The sequence below is a fragment of the Rhodnius prolixus genome, unplaced genomic scaffold, assembly GCF_049639745.1.
Source record: "Rhodnius prolixus isolate KJV_2025 unplaced genomic scaffold, Rpr scaffold_2, whole genome shotgun sequence".
Classification (NCBI taxonomy): domain Eukaryota; kingdom Metazoa; phylum Arthropoda; class Insecta; order Hemiptera; family Reduviidae; genus Rhodnius; species Rhodnius prolixus.
Window position 1 is genome coordinate 59,777,733 of NW_027411592.1, and position 17,246 is coordinate 59,794,978.

The 17,246-nt window shown below is 31.9% G+C and overlaps 1 protein-coding gene and 1 long non-coding RNA gene across 9 annotated transcripts; one reads left to right on the forward strand and one right to left on the reverse strand.

The window, feature by feature from the left end:
- The first annotated feature begins 223 nt into the window (after nt 1–223).
- LOC141448550 (uncharacterized) lies at nt 224–16,866 on the forward strand. 7 transcript variants are annotated; one of them, XM_074116961.1, is made up of 21 exons: nt 224–378; nt 1,384–1,532; nt 3,975–4,307; nt 4,448–4,523; nt 5,533–5,759; nt 6,573–6,623; nt 6,706–6,840; nt 7,604–7,813; nt 8,562–9,181; nt 9,667–9,784; nt 10,323–10,442; nt 10,716–10,832; nt 11,030–11,353; nt 11,446–11,607; nt 11,695–11,838; nt 12,333–12,479; nt 13,155–13,265; nt 13,349–13,501; nt 14,264–14,403; nt 14,751–15,000; nt 15,705–16,866. In XM_074116961.1, exons 2-21 carry the CDS (start codon nt 1,518–1,520, stop codon nt 15,885–15,887), a joined length of 3,636 nt encoding a protein of 1,211 aa, XP_073973062.1. In that variant the 5' UTR covers nt 224–378; nt 1,384–1,517; the 3' UTR covers nt 15,888–16,866. The 7 variants fall into 7 exon arrangements, with proteins under 7 accessions (XP_073973062.1, XP_073973067.1, XP_073973064.1 ...); XM_074116963.1 differs by lacking the exon at nt 224–378 and adding an exon at nt 1,116–1,261; XM_074116962.1 differs by lacking the exon at nt 224–378 and adding an exon at nt 1,141–1,290.
- On the reverse strand, nt 11,200–13,684 carry LOC141448580 (uncharacterized). Of its 2 annotated transcripts, XR_012455136.1 has the most exons (4): nt 13,656–13,684; nt 13,490–13,581; nt 11,409–11,600; nt 11,200–11,340 (listed from the first exon to the last, which is right to left on the reverse strand). It is a non-coding gene; the product is annotated as an uncharacterized lncRNA (long non-coding RNA). The 2 variants fall into 2 exon arrangements; XR_012455135.1 differs by lacking the exon at nt 13,656–13,684 and having other exon boundaries at nt 13,490–13,641.
- Nucleotides 16,867–17,246: the final 380 nt, after the last annotated feature.

Sequence of the window (17,246 nt, forward strand, 5' to 3'; positions counted from 1 at the left end):
GTCACATTTAAATTGAAACATAATAGTTGTAGAAATATAAAAATCAAGTTGCGATCATAAGAAACAATCACGTTCGTGAGCTGCCTCTGAAAGTACTATTAACTATCGTTGAATTTTGATTTATGGGTGCTTTTAATGAATGGATTTTTACATATGTTTTATAATTTAATCATAACTTTTATTTAGAAAAAAGTTATTTTTAAATATATCTAAAAGTGAGTGTAGTATAATAAACAGTGCAGTCTGCGTAACAAAAAAAAAAAAATTATCAATTTCAAGTTTTAAAAAATATAATTTTGATGTAGTGGTTAATTTTTTTTTCTTTTTTAAATTGAGGATATCTACAGTCGATGCAAATGTCTTTGTCTGCAAATTTAGGTACGTAATTATATTATTTTACTCAATCACTTCCTATTTTAACATTTTTTAGGCCCATAGAAATGCTTTAAATAATGTAGGGCTGGGTAATGTAGTCAATCCTTACTACTTATTAGTACGTACTTTAATCCACTCCTAAGGCACCTTCGGCATCCTAGAAAACACTGGTAACACATAATAAATTCGTATTTTTGATAGCATGTTTTTTTTTGTCATTCGCACCGGTGCTTTGGATTTTACTAGAAAATGACAATCCTCAGATGTAAGCACACAAATATGATATCCACTTGAGAATTATTAGCTTTTACGCTACCACACTGCACACAGATGCATATGTATAAATTATAAAGTATAATAAGTACGTAACAGTGAAGTTAGTGTCTATATACTTGAAACAGGTAAAAATGTTAAATGAATGAACGAAAAGATAAGAGTTAAAGCATAAAAATGACTTATAATGGGGTGTTAATTTTTTTATAGGAAAATTGTAGTCCTGAGAAAATTTATTAGTTTTAAATTAGTAATGTTAAAAACATTACACTTTTTAACGTAGTTTTCTAATATCGGTTGGGTGTTTTATTAAAACTCCCACAAAGAAACCAATATTGTTTTCTTAACAGCGCATTTCTTCATAGTACATTTCTCTATTACCCAGTTTCATAAATTTATTTTCAAAGAAGTAACCTTCGTACATTGTAACCTTCTCTTAATTGAGTAACCATCATACATTGTATAACATTCTTTACATTGAGTTAGATAAAAGATAAAGCAATAGATCTCAGAAGTATCAAGATCATTTATAAATTAAACTCAACACAAATACGATTTAGTAGCAGAAGGTGGGAAATCCGAAAGCAACAGGAATGACAAAAAGCGTGCTACGGTGACTATAACTACTAATAGTTATTTGAGGCTAGTTCCACTAATAAATGGAAGCAAGCTAGTATAATCAAATACCTAATTATTTATACAAACAGATAATATGTTTTTTCCATATTTTATTAGGTTTACAAACAAAACTATCAAAATCTAAGTGATAAATTTGGTAAAAACAGAGATTCTCGTAAGCAATAAAAAAAAAAAGAAAAGAATAATTCCATCAGATCTGATTTGTGGAACTTAAGATTAGCCGCGTAAGGATGCAGAATGTAAAAGTAAGTATCTATCTTTCTTATTTAGTTTATTACGAATGGGTTAATATCCTATTTATTTTTATACTATTACTTATCCTTTTAAATACTAATAAGAAATAGCTCTAAGCGTACTTTTGCGGAGTTAAGAAATTGAATCAAGCAACTCACGCCGGGTTAAATAATGATTATTGTAAGCCTCTGGAAAAATCATTACACCCATTGATTGGTAAAATCTTTCTTGAAATACTGCTAATTACAAAAAAGGAGCATAAAATTTCTGGATTACATCCCAAAAAAACGTGAACACATTTTCCATAATGTTAAACATCTTAAACACTTTCTCATTCCTCCAACTATATTTTAAACGATTAGTTGATAGTATGCCTGAAACAATATACTAATGAAAAAGTTTACGACAATCAAAGGGCAAAGAGCTATCAACCCAATAATAAAAATTTAATTTTAGTGCGCGAAGTCTATAACTATGATCTTCGCATTAAATCTCGTCTCACTTTCTTTCTCTTAAGGGTTATTCATTTTAACTTCCTGCGTACACTTATGAGACATAAAATTAACGACAAAAATTCTGAATAAGAAGAAAATGGTATGACTGAAAGTGTCAGTTAATTCCTGAGTCTTTTAATTCGTTCTAATAAATTTACGTCTCAGTAAAAAAGCTACCTTTTTTATGATGTTTTTTTCATAAAAATTCGAAAGAGAGAACCATAGTACTAGAGAGTTCAAGTAAGCACGGTACATAATTTTTAACTTGCGTTGTTTGCGTAATAAGTCCAGAAACATCTGAAATATTTTGCAATGAATTATATGATTCAAATATGAGCATGAAATAATTAGATTTGTAAAAGATAGAGACTGATGACATGTGAGGAAGCTTTCCGCGAGCCTTTGTACCTTTTCAACATTAAACTTGATAATTTTGTTTTATACAGCATTGCAGTAAGAAAAATCGAGTAATTGTAATTATAATGTTAATATTTTCGGAATTTACGCAAATATACAGATAACATTAGCAAAAGTCTACATTTCTTTTCTAGCAGGAGGGTGAAAACAATTTTTTTTTCGAAAAAAAAATCCTCTTAGAAAATATTTGAACTTTTAAAGTTTTACGAATTCAAAATAACAGCTGATAAAAAATAAAAAATAAATTTTAGTTTTGGTAAAAAAAAAAATCATTTCTAGTCCATGTGTTAAGGAAAATGAACAAAATTTTATGTAATATTTTTTAACCGTTTCAGGTAAATTTTTTCTTATTCGTAACTTATTAAAGTTTGATATTTAATGAATTTGTATTTTGCTTGCTAAAACGAATAAATTATTTAAAGTAAAGTTTAGGATTTCGCTTGGATTTCACACAAAAAAGCTTCTCTTGCTACTTAATAAGGAACTATTTTGCCATCTAAAGCCGACTAACATTTTTAATTTTAATTGCCAATCCTGCCCATTATCGTTTAGGGGCTATAGCTAAAATGTTGTTTGAAACATATAAACATTGGAGTAAACCTAAGTTGTCCAACGTAACCTTCAACATTGAATTCATAAGGTTTACGTTTGTACAACCACTAACCAAAAATTAAATTTCATCATTATTTTCGAACACTGTCGTCTGACAATGGCTTTAACGATGATTTTAATCATTTAAGAAACCAAAGTTACTGAGAAAATATGAAATTTGATATTGTACTACCCAAATAGTGCAGGTATATGTATGATTGCAGTGCTGTTGCAATCATCTTAATGCCATTCTGCAGATTTTTTCTTCTTTTTTTTAATATGTTTGTATCCATAGTAACTTTAATTTTTTTATTTGACATCCTGATGGCACAGTGATTCAACTTCATAATTTTGGTATTACCTAGAGTTAAGAATGGTTACAAACAAGCCTAGATCAAGGACGCTCGTAAAATTTTTTTTGATGCCTTTACGTAATGTTTAAGGAATTCAGTCAAATTTCTTTCTGTGCTGGGTTTGAGGGATTGATTCAGTTTCATTATCTTAAGATTACCTTCGTTTTTTAATTGTTAAACTGGCCAGGACACGTTTGAAAATTAGATTAAACTTTTTTTTTTTTTTAAATTTAGTTTATTCTTAAATATTATTATTTCTATTTGGAGATGACAGGGCTGGACTGTACAATAATTCATAGAAATATATAATTTTCGTTTATGAAAAAAGGTAATGTTATTTTTTTCTAACTTCTTAGTTTGGGCATTTTATTCATTCGACAGATTCTAAGAGTCAGGAACGAAAGTAAGGACTTCCGAGTCGATTAGTACAAATGAAATATAAAAAAAGAAGAAAACAAAAAAAAGTTTGAGGCGATTGTCTTACGAATTAGTAAAGTTGTGTGTGATATCAGGCGAATTTAATATAGTGAAGGCTATAAAGAGTTTTATTAGTCAGTGAGTGTCTTTTTATTATTTATTTATTTATTTTTTTATACAGAAATCCCGACGAGCGGGTATTAGGAAAACAGAACAACCTTTTGTACGTCAAAATTACGATTCACCCTACTTGCAACCATTACATCATAAACAGGCTGCAGTAACTAGGAAGAAAGTAAAAGTAAAAAGAAAATTACGTGGCGTCACTGGTGAGTATCGGGACATCGTCCGGCCAGATAGCGATGAAAGTGGTGTACCTGTAGATCCAAAAGTTACTGAAGAATTCATTGAACAGGTTGATAGTATATGTGAATCTTTAACTGAAAATAAAGGGAAACTACCTACTATACCAACCTGGGAGGAAACATTCCTTGAAGCATTAATATCTACCCAAGTAATTAACATCATGTTTTATTTGTATTGTACATTTTATTCTTTTACCTGTCTTGATACTAACCTATACATGAGTTGACATCCATCCTGCAATTCAATAGGTAATTCATACAGTCAAAAACCTTTTTTTTTTTTTTGCAGGCAGAGAATAACGAAGCGGAAATGGAAGAAGAAAAACCAAATCCTCCAAGAGAAGATGCTGCACCTGAGGAAGAACGTACGTAAAGATATACTAAAGTAGAATCTTTTTTTTTTTCCTAACAAAAAGACGGATTCTATTACAGTGCGTATAAAAGATACCGAATAAAAATCTCCTTTTTTAAAAAAAATTTACTAAAAAATCGGGAGTTAAAAAACTTTGTAAGTCGAATGAGTTTCTACGCTTAATTTTTGTTGATGTTTGATTCAAAATCTAAACTGTTAGGAATTAGATACTTAAAATGGCATAACTGGTTAGTTTGGACGCGCCCTCAATACTCGATTGGGCGAAAACGTTTTACATGTTTCAGGTATTAGGAAAACAGTACCTGAACAGGGGACATTATAAACAGTTGATAGTGCCACCACATTGGCAGACTTTTATCGATCTTTGTTTGCCATAAATGTTATCGAAACGTTAATGGGTAATTCTAAATCAGAAAATTTAGTGTGAACACACACACACGATTTTTTTCTCTAACCGCAGTTTCAGACAACAAAAACTTAGGGAAAAAGGTGTTTACATCTTCTAATTTGGGAGTTAGGGCTACACATTTGATGAACATTAAATTTCCACTGTAAATAAACGGTGCATCACTCTTCCTTTAGGAACAAGTTTAAATAACATTTCTTGGAAAATAGGAAAGCTCTAAAAATTTTATTTTAATAATTTGTTTTAAGAAAATTCATGTTAAGGCTTTCCAAAAAGGAAATGGCTTCCTTCTGTCATTTGAGTGTAATTTACAGTTCTTGCAAACTGTATAAATTAGATCTTTGTAAATTGTAAGAGAAATAAACCTATCGTTTATGACCTCCAGGGTCAGTTTTTTTTTTTTTTTTTTTTTTTTTTTTCATTGAACTGCCAATATCTGTGCTACACGGAGTGGTGCGTAATATGTCAGATTGCTATTATTAATGATTTTACTGGAATGACCTCAATAACAGCAAGTAGATACGTGCAGAGAAGAAGTGGTAATATGTACGTTTAAAATTCAATAACAGTTACTGGATCTATTTTTATGTTTCAGCGGTAGCAGCGCAAGCAGAAGCACCAGTAGCTGAAGAGACCAGAGAGGAGCCTGCTAAAGCTGCTCCAACAGAATCTCCAAAAGAGTCTACTGAAGAACCCACAAAGGAGCCCGCAATAGCGCCTACAAAAGAAACTACAGAGGAGCCTAGTAAAGTTCCTCCAAAAGAATCTGCAAAGGAGTCTACTGAAGCACCCACAAAAGAAACTACAAAGGAGCCTGGCGAAGTAAGTATTCATCTTAATTTTTTAGTACGTATGTTTTAATTTTTATAATAACAAAATTTAAAACAAGATTGAAAAAATGTATCTAATGTTTATAACAAATTGTTTGCACAAGTTTGAGGAACATAACAGAACATGATCAGGACTTCAGAATTGTTAGCTGCAACTGCACTAAATACAATGACAAGCATCTCATCATTTTATAGCCAATAAAATAAAAATTTCATTAAGTTAATAATAAAATTAGTATGAATTCATTTCGCAAACTTCAAGTGTGGTAAAGATAAGCGGTTCTCAACTCAAAGTTGTTTTTTTGGAAGAATCTCCTTCAGTAAGTAACACGCTAATAACTCCCAAGTATTCAAATCATCAGTGATATTTGTTCCTTTAAGAGGTCGCCAAACAGATCAGATTATAACAACTTATGCCTTTACTTTTATATTTTACTTTATATTTTTTATATTTTAAGTCAGTAAACTCATTGTAACTTTTAACTCACAGCCGAAATTGCTTTTGCAGTAGTACTAGTCCATTTCTACATGAAAACAAAATATTATGTGTTTCGCTTATTACGTCATTGATGTCTGTATTTTCTTCTTTTATATTTTGAAAAGTGGATTGTAGTGTTTAGATTTAGGTTTATTACTTTTTTTACCATTGGCCAAATATTTAGGCACGATTATTTGTCCACGTCAATGTTTCTAACAATATGATCTGATGGTTTGCAACAATTTTTTTTTTTTTTTTTGTCTTTCGTTATATTAAAAATTAAATTAACCGTTAGCTTAAATAATTATTCTTAATTTTATTGTTTAGAAGGAAGAAATTTCGCCTGAAGGCGGAAAATCAGAAGCAAAAGCTGACACCGTATGTCGTAAATTTAAAAATAAATTTTATAAAATTCTCTTTAATGAAATATATATATAAATATTGGCCTTTTTAATTTTAGCCATTAGAAACTGCGGAAGATTTTCCTTTGGCCGATTCTAAAGTGATGGAAGAACTGCGAGAAGCGGATGCTAAAGCACAGAAGACCGCAGAAATCATTCAAGCCATGAAAAAAGAATTAGCAGTTTTAGCTCAGGTAATTTTTAATTTTTAGGATTTCGTTTCAGTTTCGAATGGGTTGAGAATAAAAAAATTCAAAATTTTGTAACATACCTACGCGCACCCAGGAAGAGAAACAAACGTGCGATTTCTTTATTTACCATTTATGTCGCGGAACTCCATATATGTCTCGGCAACGCATTCCCTTATTGTCCTGCCGCTAAAGCGTCCGCTTTCTTATTGCATAGTCCAGATTCCCAGAAGAGCTTAACATGGGACAAGGTTAACGTTTCCTCACTAATTTCGAGTTTTAGCAAGTCTTGCTTAAGGCCTTGAGCTCAGCTTAAATCTCTTTCTCTCAGTGTTCAGTCAAACAAGAAGCAAGACAATCAGATTATACCAATGATCCTCAGATTTTCTTATTATCAAAATGATTTGGTCATTTCCTCGCATGCTTTTCGTTTAAACCTTGAAACTAAGATCCAGCGCAAAAATTACAGTTTTCTTCCATCTGGGATCATCAGATACCACAAATTAGACTACCCAATTTGTTGTTGCCACCTTTACGAAGCAGTAAAGTAGGGTTGTTGTATCAATCCTCACAGAATCTAATCTAAATGTAAGTGTACTGAGCCTAGCCAAGAAAAAGAGGTTCTTCAATTTCCCTCAATGAAATCCATATTTAATTAAAAGAAAAAGAAAATACTGATCCAAAAAATAATTTTCACTCATGGCTATTTACACTGTAGTAAAAGAAAACTTTGAAATGTAAAACTTTTTTCTTTTCCTTTTTTTTTTAGAAAGAAAAAATGACCTCTGAAGATGCACAGATGATTGAAAGAAAACAAGCTGAACTCATGGACAAACTGAGTGAATTTGAACAAATTACCAAACAAGTGCAAAGATTGGTTGGTTTGACGGATATTACTTCAAAAATGATTGTCGAACAAAGAGCAGCTGATCATCGTCAAGCGACGCCTCGACCAGCACCAGAAGAATCATTGCCAAAGGTACAATAAGATACCTGTAGTAGCAGCCTCCATTTCAGCCGTAGAAAATAGAATTAGCAAATTCGAAGTATCCTTAACCATTTCCTCTCCATTATTCCACCAAGATCTTTAACAGGATTGAGTTTTCTCATCCCCTTCTTGCGAATTCTGATTCAGTTTTTTTTTTTTTAAAGCTAAATCAAAGAATATATAAACGCTCAACTAAAGATGGAAGGCAAGACCTAAATTAATCCGAACAACAATCCCTACTTCTCACAAGTTTATTTATGTAAAAAGAGGCCTAATGAACTTTTAGTTTAAAAATGTTTTCGTGAAATAAGTTTGCCTAGATTTTACCACCTTAACAAAGTAGTAAATAACACATCATCGTCGTAGATTACTACTTGTAAATATCCTGCTATTTTTATTAAGAGGGTTCTTTCTAGGAACAAGTATGCTAACCGTACTCAAGGTATATTGCAGAATTGGTCCAGGGCAGTTTTATGTTGGATTCAATTGCATCCAGTGTTATCTTTGTTCAGATAGAAAGAGAGAGAGAAGAACATAATCTCGAAATGGTTTAACTTGGAGCGTTTAATTTTTCCTGAATCCTCTTTTTAAGGAACTCTATTTGATTTAGGAAGCTCTCTCTTGAGTGCTTAGATCTTGTTGTTGCTCTCACCATCGTTTCTATACCTTTATTGAAATAAAACATTTCGAAATTTTGAGAAAATCGTAGTAAGTATTGCACTAAATTGCTTTCTTCCAGGTAATAATCTGTGGTGGTGGTTCAATTGATCCTGTACCCAAGATCATAGTGTGTGAGCCAACAAATCGCCGGGAATGCGGCCAGCCATTATATCAACAGCTTTCAGGGCGTAAAACACGCAGAGATGTTTCACCAAGAGGAGGAAGAGGTGCAGTATGCGGTAAGGGAGGTGCTGGCCAACGAGATCATGTCCATTTTGAGGATAAGCCATGCGCTGAAGGGGGTCGAGTTGGAGGAGGAGGAGGAGGAGGAGGAGGAGGATTAGTAGGCATGGGAGGAGGTTACCAACAGCCGCAGATGGGTCCACAGTGGGGTGGCAGCGGAGGAGGTGGGACTCCATACCAGATCCAGTGGCAAGATCAGCAGCAGGTTTTTCCATCGGGCCATATGGGGGCATGGCCACCGCCCCACCATTCCCAGGGCAGAGCCCCAATTTCGGATACTACCAAGGATGTGACCAATTGTACAATAATCAAACTTTCAACCCCAAGGTCCTGCAGCCCGGATCCAAAAGAGAGTGCCAAGACAAAGAAGAGCGGCGGTGATAAAGGTGAAAAGAAAAATGTTTCTTCCACCAAAGGGAAGGATAAAAAAACAAAAGAATCAGAAAAAGAAGAAGAGTAAGTATGAACGTTCAATGATGCTACTCACATATCATCTTCTAAATTTAACAGTCTCGAGCTTTCTTTTTTTTCTTTTTTTTTCGTTTTTATGTTGGTTAATACTGAAAATTCGAATTCGCTACAAATAAGATGTAGAAAATTGTATGCATTTCTAAAATTTGGCCGGCACACTTCAAAACTTTCGCGGCACGACAAAAAAAAAAGGTTGAGCATCACTGTCTTATACAGTACAATTAATGAAAGGGATGCTGCGGCAATAATCGTTTACAAATTCTAGCCTTCTGACATCGAAAATGTTTTTGTTCTTCCTCTGGTCTAATTAGAACATTTCAGTTATCAATTTTTTCCCCGGGCAGGCTTGATCTAAGACTCCACTGTAGAGAGACAAACAGATTTTTTGGTGTATTACTTTAAATATGATCACTTCCATTTGTTGTAAAGAGAAATGTAATACTTATATCGTATTTCTTAAAACTCTCCAGTGCACAGAATGATAAAAAGTGTAAAGATCTCAAGAAGAAAGTAGAATGTTTAGAGTCTCAAGTGAAGTCAGTTAAAAAAGAAAATAAACAGTTGAAGAACAAACTTGGCGTCGGCAAGGTAAGTTGTTTTAAGGTTTCTATAGAATTTATGATTGCTAAACAATTTATTCAGAATATTTCAATATCTATTGATTTGTAAATATCTACTGCACCCATGACTTTGATTTTTAGATCAGGCGCTTACATAAATGATTATTTTTAAATATAAACCTTGTATTACTCATCCAATTTTCGCTTTTATTTAAAAAAAAAAATAATAATAAGTTTTTGGACACCGCTTCGGTCCTACAGGACATCTTCAGCTAGAAAATTGTACACATCATATAATTGAAAGACGATTACATCTGTTTAGATTTACACAGTCATAAATTGTTGTTCAGATATAAATATTATAAATCTTACCTTCATATCTTGATTTTATACTTGCGAAATTAAAATTCGAACTACGTTTTTCTTTTAGGTTATTTAGAGTTTTATTTTATAAAAAATATTTAATACCATTGACTTAAAACACCCCGAGCATAGTAAGTCATCTTTAAGTAATTTTACATCTTTTGAATAATTAGTTTAAAAATAAATAATTCTATTATTAATAGGTTGTTGAAATATGTAAGAATGAAATGATGTCACGCCAAGTGTGCAGAGCAGATATTAACAAACAATTGGGAACCACAATGGCACAAACTGGCAAGGGTTGTAATTGTAAAAAATTTCAAGTAAGTAATATCAGATTTTTTTTTCTATAAATATGTGTGGTGTGAGTATGGGGACTTGATAAAGAAGGCTTTTATTTGAATTAACTTCACAAATCAATATTTTATTCAACTTATACATATATATGCGATATATATTACAATATACTCGTATATTGTATTGAAAAGATACAATAATTATGTGTAAAATATTAGGTATAATAGAAATTGTATCAGCTCAGCAAAGAGGTAGTCATGTAAGTGATTAATCCTATTTATTAATCCTATTATTTACAGAAGACTATGATGGGACCTAATTCACCGTGCAGACAGAAGCTATTTGATATTACTAATGCTGACGTTTCTGGAGATACTGGTAATAAGAATTGTAAAAAAGCAGATTCGAAGAATATGGTATTTAATTTTTTTCAAATGTAGACAAATATAACGATAAAGATATGAAATATTTGTAAAATTGAAATGACAATAGAGAAAATCTTTTGTTCGTATGAAATCTGTGTCATAATGATATCCAAGAAAAAAAAACAACACTCCACGATTATGTACATTATATAATAAAAAGATTTTATTATTGTTTATGTCAACTTTAGGAAAATGTCGTACGCCAAATGGAAGCGGAAGTTAGGGCCATACAAAAAGAATTGGAAATGGTACAAGCGGAAAGAAGAGGATTAGAATTGCAAAAAAAATTATTAACATGCACGGCAGCGGCGCCTGTAAAAGGTGGAGGAGATGAGCAACCATCAGCTCCTAAAATTCCAAACGTGGGCGTATCCGTACCTCTACCAGGTGTTGTACCACCAGTACCTATAAATGTTGGTGTAGCAGGACCATCCGAGCCGATTTGCCCATCAACAGGGAAAACTTGTGCTCAAGAACAGGCAATCGGACCACCACCACCCTGTAAGAGACAGGTAAACATTCATGTGTGAAGAGAATTCAGTTTTTTTTTTATTATTCATTATTTACTTCTTCTGCTTTCTGTTGATAACATTTATCCTTTCAGGCTCATCACATGGTAAGCACGACAAGTTCCCCATCACTTAAGGTTATAGGACCTCCGCTTCCATCTCCTCAGTCTAGTCCACCATGTGTAGTAGCTTTGGAAGCTCAGTTGTCTTCACTTAGGGAGCAGTATAGAAAATTACAGTGTGACTTCAACTGTAAGGTACAGCACAAAGACTCATCTCTTAATAATTCATATTTTTCTAACATGGATGATATTAATAATTGCAAAAAAAAAATATAAATACAGGTAGAAGAAGTTTCAATCATGAGATGTGAATTAGAATCAGCTAAAAGAGAATCATTATCTTCCTTAGAGAAATGCCAAGAAGCAGAATCAAAAGTAGATGACTTATTAGAAAGACTTCGTGCTGCGGAAAGTGAAAAAATGAAAGTAAGTAGTATTATGTTGGATAATATACTTTAGGCCCTTCTAACTTATCTGCTTAGCAACAGCAGGTTCAGCTCAAAGAAGCGGATCACTGTCTTGACTTCAGGGAGATACTTTTTAAAGGACAAACGATGGAAACCACTTTGTAGCAACTGTGGCTACAGAAACTTGGGAAATGCAAACGAGTTGTATTTATGCTCGAAAAAATTTAAGTTTTCCTATATTATATTATATTCAATATTGTATTAGATTTATTTGTATATTATTTACTTTATTTAAGAAATTCCAGCATAAAGACATGATTAAATGGCTTAATCGCTTGTCACTGTGTAGAAACATGATTCTATTCTACATAACATATTAGTCAATCAATCAATTTATTCTTAGATATAAGTTTTAAAACTTTTCTGAAGCAAGTAAAGCCTTGCATACAGAATGTGTTTGCTAAAGTACAAAATATTACGTATGAAAGTATAGTAAATAATATCTAATTACAGATGAGCGGCTCACAGAATCAGGTGATGGAAGTGGAACAACAATTAACATTAGCTAAACAAAGATATAGAGAAAGTCAAGAAGAACTCGAAGAATCCCGAGCACATCTTCAAGAAACTTGTGGCGCTTTAGAAGAATACAGGAATAAAGTAAGTAGATACGGAAAGTAGCTTTTTAGAGTCTAGTTTTACTTTAAATTTTCTAAATAAATTCAACATCGCTCTCTCTCACATCTTTAAATTATGCAAAAGATGTGTTTTATTGGTCATTTAAGTGGTCACAACCTAATAAAAAGTTGTTTTTTTTTTTTTTTTTGTTGAAGTGCACAATAGACACTAGGAGGCGTGGCTTAAAATTGAAAGTAATTATAGATATCAGTTACCATGTCAACCGCCACATTGACTTCAAAAGATTCTGTTGATTTTCCTACACTTCGTCCAGTATTAAATTAATGTTATTGCAATTCAAATGGGGGGGGGGGCTAATCAACAATTGTAATGTTAATGGTGTTCATTTTTTAACTTCAATTTAACCTTCTTTAACCCAGAAAAAAATAGCAAATTTGCCAGAACGAGGAGAGTGAACTTCTTTCTTTTCTTTTTTTAACCATATAAATATTATGTTTACTTCTAATTATAAATTCATCAAGTTAAAGTTAAGATCGTTTAACAAAAGCAATTGTAATTTTATGTATATATATATATATATATATATATATATATATATATATATATATATATATATATATATAAAATAAGAAAAGTAATAAGTATCATTGGTATCAAGCTGAACTGGATTGAATATTTAAATTATTTTTATCTTAGTATCTAAATGCTCAACAAACAGTCGAGGAACAACGTCGACAACTGGACATAATGGAAATTGAAAATAACAGGATTAGTGAGCACATTAATATGGAATTGAAACGAGTTAAAGTGAGTTAAAAAATATATTTTATTTATGTAAAATAAACAAAATTCAAAAGTACTTATATATGACTTTTCACAAAAAAAAAAAGGTGCAGTTTCAAGAAAAACTAGAAGAATTGACACCATTACCTGAAATGTTGAAAATTGCTCATCAAAAATTACACGAAAGTCAACAGTTGAGAGCAATAAGCGAAAGATCTGTGGAACAGTTCAATAAAGAAACGACCGACCTTAAAGCTGAAGTAAGTAGTGAAAGGTGTACTGTAAACGATAGGATTATTATGAAACAAATTCATTCGTTGCCAAATTTAACATCAAAACCCTACAAAAAAAAAATTGATGATCTGATCCTCTTAACCTCTCCTCCCATACAAATATATGTTTATTAAGAAGAACCTCTTACTGCCCTGAGCGTTACGCGTGCTATGACGTGTTAAAAACTACGCGCCACATTAGAAATTCAGCTGTAATTTGTACTTGCGATTAACAGTCTCTACGTGTTTTCATTTTGTTTTTCCAGTCATGTATTTGAAAACATGTAACTTTTACTATATTACTTATTATTAACAGTGCACGGCTTTACTTTTTACTGTCTTTTCTTTTTATTACTAATTTTTTTGAATTCCTTCTGATTTGCATGCTTAAAATTAAGTTAAATAATTATGATGCTACTGAGTGATGAACGCAAAACATAATAGGGGTAATTTTTTATTACAAATGTTTTTCAGAGTGTCTGTCTTAATAATTTATTTATGTTATTTAAAAAAAGGTAACAATAGTGCTCTAAATGTTTGTATGATCCGTTTCCCTAAACTTTGTGTCCCTCAGCTCAGTATGGTCCTACTAACATTGGCATTGACAGAATGCATTCTTTGTTGTAAAAAAAAATTATCTATATGTATATAATTGGCTAAGGAATTTATCCCAGATATGTATAGATTTTCAGGCAAATATTATATAAAGTTATTGTTATTCATTCTCTAAATAATTTATGTGTCCCATAGAAAGCGAAATTATTAAAACAATTGGAAGAATATAAAAAAGGTTACACTGCAACTGATGCTGAGAAGGCAAATCTTCAATCCAGCTTAAATAACGGTGAAAAGAAAGTGGAAGAAATGAAAGCAGAAAATACGAAGTTAAAGTAAGTAAACAAAAACTTCATTTGTTCATTTTATTTCTAAATTGAAAGATTATATTAAGTTATCGATAATTTTATGTGTCTTTGTTTTACCTTTTCCCAGGAAAATTTATTTTATGTGATCCTGAGGGATAGAGTTTACTTTTTTTTGTAAAGTGTCGTTTTATCTTTGTATTGTACGCTATTATCAACTTTTTCCGGTTAGACGTTTAAACCGGAAAAAGCTGAATGTAGCTGATATATAGCCCTTTCAACTTCTGACTCCTCTTTTGGACAGGTCATTGTTGATATCGTTCACTCTTTATAAGTGTATTGTTTATCGCACCACTGTATTCTTTTTTGCTTACTAGAGCTACAGTTACCCGGTTGGAAGAACTGGCATTAGATAAAGATCGCCGTCTTGATGAAAAAGTTCACGAAGCTTCCCAATTGAGTACACAATTGGAAACATTAAGAGAAGAATCGGCCAGGCAAGTTTCCCGTACTAAGGACAGGTGTGAATCAGTGCGCAGATGTTTACAAGGGCAAATTTCAGAATTGGAAAAACAATTGGCACAAAGTAGAGCTGCAGCTAAAACCGCTCAAATGGATAGAGATGAGGTGATCTATTTTCATTCATCTAGAAAAATAGGAACTACGTTCTTAATCGACCAATGGCAATAAAGTAATGTTATATTCGTGTAAATGGTATCTTTGATATTTGCTAGGGCTACGGACCCGCTGTAAACATTGATTTCTTAGTAGTGGCAATCCAAAATTTCCTTTAGAGTGTCGAATCTGTAAAGTAAGGAAGCTGTCGGGGAATAGGTAGAGGTATCCCAGTCGAGACGGTCAATCTTCGTTGTGATTGGTTAACAAAAACTTCTGAAAAACTTTCCCTTCCTTTTAGACCATTTATACGTACATAAATATGTACCTAATTGAGCCAATACTGTACAGGTGGACGTATAGCCTCGCCTGAAAAAAATATAGGCGATTACTTTATTATAACTTTGCAAATATAATAGTATAATTAAAACATTATTTATAAAATGTTGGGTGTACGTGATGAAAAATCGATAAAATGTATCTAAAAAGCAATGACAAAAGGTTGCAATTATGGTTACCCGTTGTAACTAGGTACAACTGAAGGTACAACCTGATCCGTATAACATCAATTGAATATCCACGAACGAGGGGGATGTTTTAGAAAATTAAAACATTATTTTCAACTTTAAAAAAGGATTATTATTTAGAAATTATTTTAAAAAATTCTTTCACTTATTATTTATTCATATATTTATTTATACTTTTAATAATTTCAGATCAGAGCAAAGATGCAAACGCAGATTCAGTGCCTGAATGAAAACTTTAATCAAGCCCAATTACGCATACGTAGTCTGCAAACAAATGTAAATTACTTAAAGAATTCTTATACGAATATATTTGCACCGGATCGCCCTCCAATTGGTCCGTTGCCTCTTGATGTATGCGGACATGCTCCTTAATTTTCGTTTGCTTATGGACAATACAGTAGATTATATTTGGGGTGGGCAGGTGATAATTTTTATTTTTCAATACAAGATTTATTAAAAGAGGATATTGATCAGAAGTAGCAGAAGAAAAAGGAAAATTTTGGCAAAGAAGAAGAAAAAACTACCGAAGAGAAAATTTATTTCACAAGTATATAAAAAATAGGAGTAGATCCTTTTTTTTAGCTATCGCTAACCGCTAAATACAAGCCTTGAATAAATAAAAATTTGTTTATTAAATTATTAAAGTTATGAAATCGCCGAATTTAGTTATGGTAGTGTTAAGGAACGGTAACAGATTGCCTCTGAAATGTCATTTTGATGTAATATTCAGTTTTTTAAATTATAAATTAATTGTAAATAAACAAAGGATTAGTAATTATTCGGTTTTGCAATCTGGATAATTGTTGAATGATAATTAAATATGGCTTAAACAAATATAGAAGTCAGAATGTCGACAGTTGTAGTAAGAAAAACTAAGGGAAAACCCTACATACAAGGTCTTTCACCATAAGTACTTCTACTGCCGTGTTAGTCGCAAATTTTTTTTTTGTAAACAACCCTTGCAATGATTCGGTTTTTCTTCAGAATATGTTCGCATTAGTCTTAGAAAATTACTGGAATTTTTCATTTTCATTGTCGCATTTACAATTGTATGTTATTTTCGGTGGCATGTTTTCTAAAATTTATCCAGAAATTATCTTTCAGAACTTTTCCATGTTTTATTTAATTGACTGCATCTATAAAGTGGTGAGTGATTTTTAGGACTTTTAAATTTTGGACTAGATTAGTTGCGTTCATTATTTTTTTTCAAGATATTCAACTACCACCAAATGTCAGAATTACCCCTCGAAGAAAATGCCAAAAAAATATGGGATCTCAAGTAGATATAGTTTTTTGTCAATGTCAATGATGTATAAATAAAGAAATTTGAAAATAAATTCAGTAAAACAAATTTATTGATTACCAAGATAACTTCGTAATTGCTGAGCATTTTCTTGTAGACAGTAAATCTTAATTTTGTTCCATTGGTGATCAGATGCCAATTGATTTATGATTATCAATGGCACTACGAGACAGCAAACAAAAATCTGGGAGAGGATACATAAGTACGGGTATTTAGCTAGTTGAAATTCAAGTAGCCTTTTCTCTAGATGTTGCTCACAGCTTTTTCAGTCCATCTCTTAGCTTTTAGTGAAAAAAATATTCGTAGTTTGACCCTCCATCAAATGTTCTAACAAAATTTCGCAAAGAACATTGCAGCAGTTTACAGAATAGTTTATGGAATTTTTAAGTTAATACAGATCTGAAAGTGCTTGCTTGATGAAGTTTGGT

Coding starts and splice junctions, on each gene's coding strand:
- LOC141448550 (XM_074116961.1), top strand. Junction 11,608..11,694: donor AGTGTGACTTCAACTGTAAG/GTACAGCACAAA, acceptor ATATAAATACAG/GTAGAAGAAGTTTCAATCAT. Junction 15,001..15,704: donor CTCAAATGGATAGAGATGAG/GTGATCTATTTT, acceptor TAATAATTTCAG/ATCAGAGCAAAGATGCAAAC.